Source organism: Notolabrus celidotus, chromosome 8 (genome assembly GCF_009762535.1).
Source record: "Notolabrus celidotus isolate fNotCel1 chromosome 8, fNotCel1.pri, whole genome shotgun sequence".
In the NCBI taxonomy this organism is placed as follows: Eukaryota; Metazoa; Chordata; class Actinopteri; order Labriformes; family Labridae; genus Notolabrus; species Notolabrus celidotus.
The window spans coordinates 33652603-33666241 of NC_048279.1; the positions used below are offsets into that span (position 1 = coordinate 33652603).

Sequence of the window (13639 nt, forward strand, 5' to 3'; positions counted from 1 at the left end):
GTCCCACAACTGGGAAATTCAAGTGTTACAGTAACAGAGTAGACAGTGCAAAATAAATATATAAAGCAAACAAGAGCCTATAACTTAACAATTATTAAAAAGTTATAAGCAATTCAAATTAAAATCAAAATGAAAGAGGTAAAAAATAAGCATACCTTAAAATCACACATATATATACAGTATATCATTGATTATAGAGTCTGACCACTGCAGGAAGAAAAGACCTGCGGTATAATAACCCCATTAACTTTGAGTAAAATTTGTATTGAACGAATATTCAATAATCATGAACCACACCTAATATCAGCGTGATGCATTTTTAACTTCTGGGAGGCCTGCATGGAATAAAGATACAGCTGCATCATTTCACTTTGCAAAATACAATTGTACAGGTAATATTATCAAGTAGTTTGTGTAGTCATTTTGAGTCATTTACATGTCTTGAGGGTAAATTCACATCAAACAAGTTTTTATTCATTTATTTATCACACATACAGTGGATACCAAAAATCTACACACCCCTGCTAAAATGCCAGGTTTTGTGATGTAAAAAATGTGACCAAGATAAATCATGTCAGGAATTTTTTCCACCTTTAGTGACCTATAACATGAACAATTTAATTGAAAAAAATGTGCACCTTATAGGTCATATTAAAGGTGGAAAAAGTTCAGAAAAGATTAATCTTGGTCTAATTTTTTTACATCACAAAACCTGGAATTTTAACAGGGGTGTGTAGACTTTTGCTATCCACTGTATACCAGACAGACAGAAAGAGTGACTTTAATAATGGACATAAACCAGGCTGAAGAGTTAAGAATGATATTCTTCATATGTTCTGGATCTGTCCCAGGGTTGCCACATTCTGGTCCGAAATATTTCAAACGCTTAGCACAGCATATTCTATAACTATCACTCCTGAGTTAAAAACTGACCTTTTCAAACAGGCATTCCCCACACATTAATTATTCCACCTCTTCCCTTGTCGTGTGCTTGTCTTATATGTCTTTATTGTATTTATTTATTGTCTCTTTTGTAAAGCGTCTTTGAGTTCTTGAAAAGCGCTATATAAAACTTAGGTATTATTATTATTATTATCCTCTGTTGGCCTTGTTTGGCGCCCCCCTGCAGCCTGTTACATCTAAAGTCATGCAGACTGTCCTTGCCTTTACCACCCTCTTGGCCAGGGGACACCCTCAACCTCCGTCTCATAACAGATGAGTGAAAGAGTTGTTACTGTCTGTTAGACTTGAAAAGCTCAGGTTTTCCCTTAATGGTTCCTCGAACACATTCGATAAGACTTGGAGCCCTCTCTTGAATCATATTGAATCTTTGACTTCCCTGCCTGATTGTGATGACTGAGCCCCCCCTTCATTTTATTTATTTATTCTTATTTATTAATTTTTACATTTGGGTTGGATTTTATTATTTTCCCCATTTGTGTAATTGTTGTATGTATTCTGTATTGTTTACATTTTATTCTTTGAAGTACAAGTGGGATGGGTTTGTGGGAGGATAAAAAAAAAGGGGAAAAATGGGAAGAATGGAAGTCCTCTGTACCACATTGTACTTTTTTCTTTGCGGCTACCACTGAAACTGCTTCCAATAAATAAAGTTATAAAAAAAAAGAAAAAAGATTGATATTCTGAACATGCATAAAAGGTATACTTTGCTGTATGCACACTTTATGAATTTAGCACAAAAAAAAGCTTACCTAAAAGGTATGTGTGTTAATAACTTGTGAACTATTGGGTCATATGTATTTCTATATAAATGTAATCATCCCTTATAAAAAGGATTAAATTTCTCTATAAATGATTAATTTTGAAACAAAAGATTTTTCAATTAAATAACGCATCTGATAAATTCAATTAGTAACACATACTTTCATGGAGAGTCCACCAGAGGGAGTGATAAGACCAGAGCCAGGGGTCCGTTAAGATCCTCACCATCACACGGCTGCAGGCTCCAGCTCTCAGCCCAGCGGACCTGGCCAGGCTGCCCGGGTCTTCACCCATCAGCAGCAGCAGCCTCTCCACCGCAATCTGGGGCTGAAGCCGGGATTCGGGACTGCACAGCTCATGTGTATTTACCCACCAGCCGTGTATCTGTGGGCTTAGAGGACTGGAGGACTGAGAGATGTCTACGCCGGGTTTCACAAACCTGAACAGCAGCTGCAGCCAGAACGGAGGAGCTGCGTCCCCCTATCAGAACGGTACAGCAGGCTGGTGTTTCGCTATAAAGTGTGACCGTATCAACTAGCGACTCATTCTTTTACTTCTTCCATGAAGACATATTTAGTGTGTATATTCAACACAATGATGGAAAACTAAACAAAGAGGCTCCTGAAATGACTCTTTTGATGTTTAAATTGCTGTTGTAACAATGATAACCACCGGTACATTCAGCCGTTAGTCGCCAGTTAACACGATAACTTGTTTAACCGAAACACCGGGGTGATGCGAGTAGCTAGTAAGCTAACATTAACATGCTAACTCTCTGTGGTGTCAGATTGATGATCGAGAGGTTTCTCTCTGTGTTTCTTTGTACCAAAGCTCCCTGGGGTTAATCTGAAACAGTGATATGATGGATTTATTTGAGTAACCGTTGAATTTAAGAATAAAAAGAGTGTTTCAGCTAATGCTAGTTGTTCACACAAGCTAGCTGTAGGGCTAAAAGCATCAAGCTAACGTTTAACAGCAGCTAGCTAAGTGTTAGCAGGATAATGACAGGCTGACAGGTGGCGCATCGTCGGTTAATGGTGTTTCATTTGTGTTGGAGGTATAATAAACAATCATTTAATTGAATTTTCGATTAAACACTTAACTTTCATTAGTTACTATGCTGTCAGGGGTGCATACTAAATCTGAGGCTAACTGGGTATTAACCCTCACTGCTGAAGGAACAGATGCTGATGAAGCCTGTTGTTTACAGCCACTGATAATCTCTGTCCTTGTCTTTCTTTGAGTAGAATAGAATATATCTTTATTATTATGAGGTGCAACCCCTTTCAGTGCAAAAGATGCATAAAAGAACAGCAGTAAAAGACATGGGCATAGTGCTGAGGCACCCCTAAATTGAATCCCAGCATCAGTGGTGGAGCAAGGGGTGGCCATGGCCACCTCTGAAAACTGATTAGCCACCCCTGTGGCCACCCTGAAATTCTCAAACATGATTGGCTATTTTCCATGTCAGAGGCATTACTTACATTCAAATCAGCTATTCTCAACTCAACTTTATTTATATAGTGCCTTTCATACGTAAAAACCAAGCGGCAACCTCCGGTCTCAAACGATGAAGCCCATGCAGAAGTGTTATAAACTGCAATACATCAAGAATCCACTTGAGGCTGGCTGCAGAAAGACCAAAAACCACATAGACATGAATGAAAAAAAAAAGACGATCTTTGCAGCATTAATAAACATGTTTATAGCCAAAACGTATCAAATTATATAATACAGACAATAAGGAAAAAGGCAGAGAACAACATTGAAGAAGTCCATTTCTGTTAATGTGTTTTACATGTTGTGCATTGCATTTCAAATGAAAGTCCAAAAAATAACTCCAATGTCAATTTTTGGTATTTTTGGTACTCCCTATAGGGGGCTGATTTGCTCCAGAAACATACATACTGTTTATGTATATGTTGAGGAGCTGCTGTATCTAAATGAGTTGTCTTTCCCAAAAAATTAGGGTTACCATATGTTTCTTTTATGATTCCAATCCATTTCTCTTTTGCTGTGGCTCAGCATTTAAATATCCTTTATTTAGTCACAGACTTTCCCAAAAAGTGTTATACTTTTCTTTCACAAATGTGGGAATGAAATTGCATTGAAATGTACAAAACAGTGAAATTTATCTTCCCCGGCCGGGCAGCTCTCTGGGTGCTCAGCCCCCCTAAACATCCAATCCTGGAATCACCCCTGGTAAAAGAAAAATAAAAAATCCTAAAAACCATAAAAACAGTGGATAAACATAAATAACTAAAAACACGAGACACATCCAGCATTCAACAGGCAGGCATTCAGAGAACAGGAAGATGGCACAGTCCCATTTTATATTGCATTACTTAGCATTTAGTGCACTTATTGCTCTGTTTTTCAGCCTGTTTGTCCTTGTCTTTAATGTCCTGTATCTCCTACCCGAGGGCAGAAGTTCAAAGAGGTGATGTCTCGGGTGTGTTTGGTCCCTGAGGATGTTTCTGGCTTTCTTGAGGAACCGTGCGCTATAAAGTTCATCTCGGGATGGGAGAGGGCAGCCCATGATTTCTGAGGCAGTAGTGATGACCCTCTCCTCTCCATACCACACACACAGACAGAACACTCTCTACGGAGCAGTGGTAGAAACCCAGGAACCGGAAGTCAGAGACCCACTCCACACATTCACTGCCGATGAGTAGAGGCTGGATGTCTGTTTTTTACCTCCTGAAATCAACAATCAGCTCCTTGGTCTTGAAGGGCCAGATTTTTGTCCTTGGACCACCCAGTCAGCCGCTCCACCTCGTCCCTTATTCCTCCTGCTCTACAATAACCACAATAGTTGTATTTTCTGCTCTAAACTAATTAAATGTGTTGTTTCTTTCAGGTCCAGCACAGGCACATCAATCTATGTATCCACCTACAGGCTGCTATGGAGCCCCACCTCAACAACAGAGCTATCCCACCATCCCTGCCCACTCCACTCCTGCTCCCAGTAAAGCCTCCATTACAAACAGTGCCCATGGTGCTAACTACCACCAGAGCAACCATCAGCCACAGCAGCAGCAGCATCACCACATCCCTCAGCATCATGTAGCACCATCCTCATACAGTGCTCCTTCTTCTCAGCCATATGCCACACTCCCCTCTTCAGGACCGCCGCCATCAAATGCTCAGTACAACCAGCAGCCGCACCCACCATATGCCAGTCCAGGATCCTACTATGGACAGCAGTTGTACTACTCTCCCCCAGCACAGCAAGCCCCACAGCAGCAGCAGCAGCAGCAGCAGCCCACTTTGGTGTCTGCGCCGGCTAGCAACCCTGGAGCTGCCCATTACCCGATTGTTTCCTACCCCTCTGCACCAGGAAGCAGCCAGTATGGCACCCTGAGTTCCACCCAGAGCAACTCAACACCTGGTGTCAATCCCACCCAGATGGGTGCACCCCTACATCAGTACAACAGCTCTCGGCCAGCCTCCACGACAGCAGTGCAACCTGGGTACAGTGCGCCCCCTCCTCGTCAGTTGGCACCAACAGTCAACGGTCAAGGAAGCGCAGGTGTGTATTCAAGGATCTGGAAAGAAAACACCATGAATAGATCTTTTAATGTCCCTCAGGATTATCAGCTTATTCTGAGTCACTATATGCAAGTGGTATTGGACAATAAGACAAAAAAAAATAGGATTGGTATCATTTATTTTGCTGTCAAACATTTTGATGAGTGAGGAATCTTTTTGTCTATCTGTGTGTCCCTTTTATATAGCTTTACATTTTTACTGGAGAACAATTCACCACCGTACAGATAAGATCAGATACTCCTTTATTCGTCCCACAACAGGGAAATTCATGGTTACAGCAGCAAACAAGAAGGTGTTAAGTACAAGAATTTATATATATATAAAAAAAAAAGTCCATCAGAGACGACAGCTTGGCCATAATTCTCCTGTCAGCCACCACCTCCACAGGGTCCAGGACTGAGCTGGTCTTCTTCCCCAGTTAGTTCAGTCTTGCTCTCCTGTATCCTGTCCGCCCACAGCAGGTGAAATCCTTCCAATGTGGCGCTCGTGCCCGGTGTTAGCTCTGTTAGCATGATGCTACTCTGCCAGTATTCCCTCTGGTGCTGGGTTAGCTCGTCCACTTTATCGTAGATAGATCTTACATTCCCCATAACGGTGGGTGGAAGGACAGGTCGATGTCGCCTTTTTAAGCTTGCACCTCAGTACCAGCACATCATCCTAGCCTCCTTCTCCTCAGCTCGCAGGGAACATCGGGCCTAGCATCGTTTAGCATCAACATGCTACGGGCTGCTAACAGCTGATCTCGTATGTTAACAATGCAACCATGGTTACACAGGATCTCTGGACACAGACAGGAACAAAAATAGTAAAAACACCACTGCAAACGTAGCCAGTTTGGTGTCTATGGCCAACAAATGAGTCATTAAAAGTCATGACTCCAAATACAAAGATAACTTAACAGATATAAAAAAAAAGGTTGAAAAAAGAACAACGAAGAGAGAGCTGCCGCAGCAAGCAGCCACTCGAGCGGCGCTAAGCACAGTGTGTGTCGATCGAGAAATGAGCTATCCAGACTACACTCATTTTCTGTACCAGGCTGTAAACATGTTTATTTCTGCTGTAAAGATCGGCTTTTTTGAATTGGTGTGTATGTGGTTTCCGGCACTTCCTGAGTCAGTCTCAAGCAGATCCTCCTTGAACTGCAGTTTTTAGCACTTCCGCATTAGACTCAGCTTGGTAAAAACCTGCATTCACATGGCGCTCCTGGGACAACCCCATTTCTTGAGTTTAATCCTCCTTTTACTTGCTTCAGTGAATTCATTTTAAGCCTTATTGTGGACAAATATGGATGCCACACAGAGGACACTCCACATTAGATCCATTACCTTCTTATAAATTACATGTGGGGAAAAAGGTGCATGCAGCTCACGGAAAAATGTATTTGTTTCTGCACAACATGGTATAAATTCTGTAAACTCAGCTAGTCATGCAACAACATTTGATGGTTATTACTTCTTTATTACTGTTCTTTTCCCTAATGTCTGTTAATGCAGACCTATAATGTGAATGTGTCCTAACTTATTTTCCTCCATGTCTTTTGTTGTCGTCTTTTCCTGAACCACAGTCCACCAACACTACGACCAAAGCCATCAGGCCTCTCTGAGTTACAACTCTTACGGCGGGGTCACTCACAGCAGTGGCAGTGCTGACACAGACCGACCGCCCTCAGGGACCCCTTCCACTTCAGTCCATTCCTCACCAGGACACCACCAAGGTAAGAAGGAGTTTAGTTATGAGGCTTTTATTTATTTAATTTTAAGATATTGACACATCACACGCTTGTTCCTGCTTCTGATGGACGACAGCTTGTAAAGTTGCGTTGTTCAATGATTGAACAGCGATGTAATAACTGACACCCTGTAAGGTTAAAGGTTTCTGCATGCTCAAAGCTGAACGTTGACAAACTGCCTTTGTGCACTTAAGCTGCTGCACAAATGATGCTTTGCATGTTGCCAAAGAACTATTTGAGTGTGATTTGAATTCTAAAGCTCTAAGTTTAGTAAATTGTTTTGCAATTTTAGGATCAAAATAGCGTTCATACTTGAAATGTAGAGAGGAAATCAGTTTCCTGTCTCTAGTTTCACTCCACTCACTCTGTAGTTTAAGACGATGTCTCTCTCTTCTTTGAGTTGAAAAACTTTTTTCTCAACAGTTTAATTTTGAGGTTTAGCAGATTATTATTCAAAGCTTAATTCAGAAGACTCATCTGAAGGCTTCTTCAGTCATCATAAGGTTACGATAGAGAAAGAAACGACAGCTGTAGCGTCTGTGCTTTTTCACTTTCTGGTGCAAATTCTTCTACCAGCCTATTTTTAGATTGTGCAGTTATAAATCCTGTTCTAAAAGTACAGTGCAAATGTGAATGGTTAACATGTTCACACCTGCACTCTGGCAAAGCTGCACACATAATCTGTGACACACACAAAGTTTCAAATGTGCAGGTGTGAGTGTTTACACAAATTTGAGGTTTGCAGGCTGGCAGTGAGCAGCCAGCTGCTGGTCTTTTGTGGTTTTGACGTGTGAATATTTCCACTGTCGTTTCGGCGGGCTGGAATCAAATGACTCTCGCACCAGCTGCACCTGCATTTAATCATTATCTGGGCTGCAAAAACAAAGACTTTGAAGCTTTGCATAGTCGCACCAGAGTCATATGTTGTTAATGTTAAAAGGAGAAACAACAAAAATACCCCCTGGAGATTTTTCACTCCAGTACAGATTGCTCTTCCTAGTTTATTAGCCTCAGGTGACAGGAAACATGTTCAACAGGACAAACATAAGCTAAATGGTAACATTAATGTTTATTTGTGTTGTAACAATGAATGCATTCAGGGGAAAGATTGTTCCCAGTTATTATAAGGTAGAAACTTTTTGCCTCTGAAGTAACTTTGGTGCATTAAAGTCCATCTGACATGAGCACATGTGCAAACTCTCAAATACCTCTAACTGAGATATTTAATATTAATAATAGCTTAGTTTGAATAACAAGGTAAACCTATTGACAGACAGGGAGGAGGAATTTAAACAATGTAAAACAGAATACAACGCAAGAGGTTAAAAATAATACACGTAAATTCAACAAAATGAAGTGGTGTGACAAAAGAACAATAAATCGTGGTTTAAGAGGTTTTTCAAGGATAAATAAATAAAATAAGTAAATAAAATAAACAAATAAAAAAGGATTAAAAAAAGATGGATAAGTAAATGAATAAAAAAAGATGAGTAAATAAATAAAACAGGATAAGTAAATAAAATAAATAACTGAAAGTGGATAAATAAATAAATAATTAATTAAATAATTAAATAATAAAATAAAGAAATAAAAATGGATAAGAAAAGCATTAAAAGGACAATAAAAGAGGTTTTCAGAATGAGGGGAAAATTAGAAAAAGTGTTAAATTAGGAACATTAAAATAATAGATAAAAAAAGAAATAATCAAATACAATTTAAAACAATTAATTAGTTGGATAAAAGCTAATATTAATTAAAAAAATAAAAGTAAAATCGGTTAGAAGGACGAAGTCACATAAAAGCAAGTCTGTAAAAATGGGTCTTAAGAAGAGATTTAAAAGATGTCACTGACTCTGCGTGCCTTATCTCCTCCATGGAGGTCGTTCCAAAGTCGAGGGGCTTTGATGGAGAAAGCTCGATCCCCTTTGCATTTGAGCCTCGACTTTGGAACGACCAAAAATTGCCCCACTTGAGGATCTGAGGCTGTGAGATGGCTCGTAATTGAATGCCTTGTCTCCTTTAAACCTGCCTGTGTGTGCATGTAAGATTGGAGTCACTTGCGGTCTCTGTTTGCGATCTTCTTCATAACCAGCGTCTCATGTGACCTCTGAAATGTTATTGGCTTCCTATTTAAATTTGGTGTTAAGTTAATGTGAAGCAACACACCTTTATGCAAACAAGTAGTCACTCTTGCTGTCTCTCGTCCTCAGATGACTGAGACGATTTAAATTTAGCTCCAAAGTCTCTCCGTCTTTCTTTTGCATGAAATCATGGAATGAAGCAGAAGTTATCAGTATCGAGTCCTGCAGGGACGACTTACTTTTTAGGTTGATATGGAAGAATGCATCTCCTCAATTCACCGGACAATAAGGCAACAGGAGTTTGAATTGCATTCAGTTATGGAGCAAACAAAAGTTTAGGATCATTTCCAGAAAGAGCCTTTAGAGTCTCAGTCGCTCTCTTGTTCGGAGCAGCATTCTAAAAACATGTTAGAGCTTTAAAATGAAAGGTTGGCTTTTAATTTTGTTATTGACATACACAGGGTTTCTGCTAAAAATCAGCCAGTCAAATGTAAAGCTTTTTAATGCTATACTGTAAAATTTTCAATGCCATGACCGTGAACTCAAGAAAAAAAATCCACAGGTTTGTTTTTTGGAAAAGATGATTTTTATATGAAAACTGTCACTACAAATATCTCATCTTAAACATATCAGAACCTATCAGAGCTGAGGGAGAACTTAAATTACACTGGAGGGTGACCTCTAGTTCACCTTTCAGGCACGTTATCGTAAATGAGAATTGGTTCCTAATTGACTTACCTGGTAAAATAAAGGTGGAATAAATAAATAAATAGATGGATAAATAGATAAATGTGCCTTAGACCGTTTGTGGAATCCTCTGAATTCCATGTTTCATAGCCAATTTTGCTGGAATTTGCATTTCCCCATTCCCCTTCTCTTCCTCCACCTGGTCCAACCTGCTGGCCACTTTCCAAACATCCGGTTTAACGGCAATTGTACCCGATGGTTCTGCATGTTTACGTTATGTTTAATATATTATTATAATATATTTTTCCTGAAAACTACAGAAATAATTTGTAATGCCACTGAGAATCAAATGTAATTATTTTTAATGCCATTTAAGGCCTCAATTTTCCAAAATCAATATAATGACAATTAATGCTTTTTAATGCCCTGCAGAAACCCTGATACATCAGAAAACTCAAATCTTAAGCTTCTGTTCATCACAAATCTTCTTTAATCCAGAGTAACAAAAACACTAACTTTTGATCTGTTTACTGGGCTCATTTATCCGACACGCTCTTGTTATTCACACAGTTTGTAAAAGCACCAGCTACTTCTACCAGTTTTCTTCCTGATCACGGCCTCCCTGTCTGCAGCCGATCACCCGGTCCAGTACGTGTTCTCATGTTCCTCTCCCACCCCCTTCCCACAGGCGTGCAGTACGGATATGTTCCTAATAGTGGAGCTAGCTCCGCCCCTGCCGCCACCTCAGGCCCAGCCGCGGCCCCCTCGTCATCCAGCTCTGATGATGACGATGATGAGGAGGAGGAGGATGAGGAAGCAGGTCTGCTTTAGCTTTTACTACCCCAAATCGTCTCTCTCCATCCCCATTAAGTCATCCAGCTCTTCTTTTAAACCTTTGGATAAGACAGAAAACTACATTGATTGTGTTTTCAACCTGTGCATCTTCATCCTGTACCCATCGTGCATCGTGCTCTTTTGTGTCACTTTTTACTCAACCTAGCAACAAGCCAGATCATCGTGCTGCTCATCATTTCAACCTCCCTCTTTCTTAAAAAGCTAATCAGATCATCACCCTCTCCTCCCCGTCGCCTCTTCACCGCCTCCCCCCCTCACAGTCATCATTACTGGGATCATCTTTAAGCTCTGTGTCTAACCTGCTCTGTCGCTCCATCCCTCTTCTGCTTGTGTTGATTGTCGTGCGGTGGGAGGAGTCATCCTTGCATGCTGACTAGCTCTCTCTCACTGAGTAGCCTTTGGGATCTGATCATCTGTCTGTTAGTGCACCTCCTTAAGCCGCCTGACTGGATACTGACAGAAAGGAAAATCGATACACTTCTCATCTTTTTGGCTAACTCTTCTTGGCCTTGGATTACTGTGAAGTTGCATGATATCTTATTCTTCTTGTGTCGTAAAACTACCAGTTAGTTGTGAGGTGTTTGGTGCTGAAACAAGAAATTTAATCAACAAAAATTAACAAATGATCAATATTCTGACACATTTATCATGAAAAAGGGGATGTTTATTGTCTCTCAAAGATGGGAATTAGCTTCTTTTCCCGGTTTCAGAATAAAGGGTTTGATAAAAAATAAGTTTAACCAGTTTTGTTGAATCTGCTATTTTTAGCCACATCTGGAAACTGTTTACGGTAGACTTTTTTTACGTCGGCCCATCACGGGGTTGGTTGTCCCACACTATGGGGATGGTTGTCACACACTATGGGGTTGGTTGTCACACACTATGGGGATGGTTGTCACACACTATGGGGTTGGTTGTCACACACTATGTGGATGGTTGTCGCACACTATGGGGATGGTTGTCACACACTATGGGGTTGGTTGTCACACACTATGGGGTTTGGTGTCACACACTATGGGGATGGTTGTCACACACTATGGGGTTGGTTGTCACACACTATGGGGTTGGTTGTCACACACTATGGGGATGGTTGTCACACACTATGGGGTTGGTTGTCACACACTATGGGGATGGTTGTCACACACTATGGGGTTGGTTGTCACACACTATGGGGTTGGTTGTCACACACTATGGGGTTTGGTGTCACACACTATGGGGATGGTTGTCACACACTATGGGGTTGGTTGTCACACACTATGGGGTTGGTTGTCACACACTATGGGGATGGTTGTCACACACTATGGGGTTGGTTGTCACACACTATGGGGATGGTTGTCACACACTATGGGGTTGGTTGTCACACACTATGGGGTTGGTTGTCACACACTATGGGGTTGGTTGTCACACACTATGGGGTTGGTTGTCACACACTATGGGGATGGTTGTCACACTATGGGGTTGGTTGTCACACACTATGGGGATGGTTGTCACACACTATGGGGTTGGTTGTCACACACTATGTGGATGGTTGTCGCACACTATGGGGATGGTTGTCACACACTATGGGGTTGGTTGTCACACACTATGGGGTTGGTTGTCACACACTATGGGGTTGGTTGTCACACACTATAGGGTTGGTTGTCACACACTATGGGGTTGGTTGTCACACACTATGGGGATCGTTGTCACACTATGGGGTTGGTTGTCACACACTATGGGGTTGGTTGTCACACACTATGGGGTTGGTTGTCACACACTATGGGGTTGGTTGTCACACACTATGGGGTTGGTTGTCACACACTATGGGGATGGTTGTCACACACTATGGGGATGGTTGTCACACACTATGGGGATGGTTGTCACACACTATAGGGTTGGTTGTCACACACTATGGGGTTGGTTGTCACTCACTATGGGGTTGGTTGTCACACACTATGGGGTTGGTTGTCACACACACTATGGGGTTGGTTGTCACACACTATGGGGTTGGTTGTCACACACTATGGGGTTGGTTGTCACAATGGTATTTCAATGGGAAAAATATTTTTTTAAAAAGGGAAGAAGGCAGAACTAAATTTGAAAATTGAATTGCACTGACAAGTGATAGGCCTACATAACTTAATGCATTTGAACATCAAATGAGCAAGGACCATGAACAGGAAACACATCTTTAGGCCAGCCTATATAACAACATAAATAACAAAACAAATAGGCCTAACAATAATGGCCGACTCAACTAGGTGTTACATGTGACAACCAACCCCAAAGAGAATGTGACGACCAACCCCAACTGGAATTTTTTGCTAGCATCAAGGCTAACAACCATCTAACAAGTTAGCTAGCTAATAAAAATGTAAACTAGAGCTTTCCCCTCACACTTTGTAAGGGTAACACTTGTTTTGTTATAAACCCATCGTTTAAAAGCCTAGAAGAAAAATACTGAGGAGCTGAATATTTACAATTTGACATGACAAACACAAAAAGTCCTCTCACCTCAAGTTCAGCTGTCTTACTCCAGAGAAGACTATGTAGGTGAGCTCTGATCCTAATTCTGGAAATGTCCATACCCCAATTTGAGAGACAGCGCCCCCTGGTGGTGAGATGTAACGAGTGTGCCAACCAACCTGTGTGACAACCAACCCCGTTCTCCCCTACCTGTGGTTATGATGACATAAATTGAAAATCACAAGGTTTTGGGCAATTTAAAACTCAAAACTAGCAAAAAATGATCAATCAATAATAATCCTGACGTCTTATGTGCCTGAAAAATATGATTTTCATTCAAACAATACTCAGAAAAGTGGCCCTCCAGGCAGTGGTGGTCACAGATCAAACCTGCCATGAGCAGAGAAGCCTCCAGGTAAAACTCCAACGAAAGAGTAAAAGCTAAAAACCTAAAAGGTCTTTCTGTTAAAACAGGAACTCCCTTTCCTTCTTAAACATACAAGTCTTATAACACTGAGCGGTGGTGAGCTGTAACAGCCTCTAGCTCCTCTGGTTGTGTACCACTCGG

General features: G+C 41.1%; 2 protein-coding genes across 3 annotated transcripts in view; one reads left to right on the top strand and one right to left on the bottom strand.

The window, feature by feature from the left end:
- The window catches only part of LOC117817031 (leptin receptor overlapping transcript-like 1), a 762389-nt gene that overhangs the window by 646171 nt on the left and 102579 nt on the right, over positions 1–13639 (bottom strand). The gene's annotated exons all lie outside the window — the stretch shown is intronic.
- The window catches only part of sec24b (SEC24 homolog B, COPII coat complex component), a 33373-nt gene continuing 21624 nt past the window's right edge, over positions 1891–13639 (top strand). Inside the window, exons 1-4 of one of the 2 annotated variants that reach the window (XM_034689452.1) lie at positions 1923–2213; positions 4583–5254; positions 6839–6988; positions 10460–10591. In XM_034689452.1, the coding sequence (XP_034545343.1) occupies positions 2138–2213; positions 4583–5254; positions 6839–6988; positions 10460–10591 (1030 nt within the window). In that variant the 5' untranslated portion in view covers positions 1923–2137. Of the gene's footprint in view, positions 2214–4582; positions 5255–6838; positions 6989–10459; positions 10592–13639 lie in introns of both variants that reach the window. The other variant, XM_034689453.1, reaches the window with a different exon arrangement.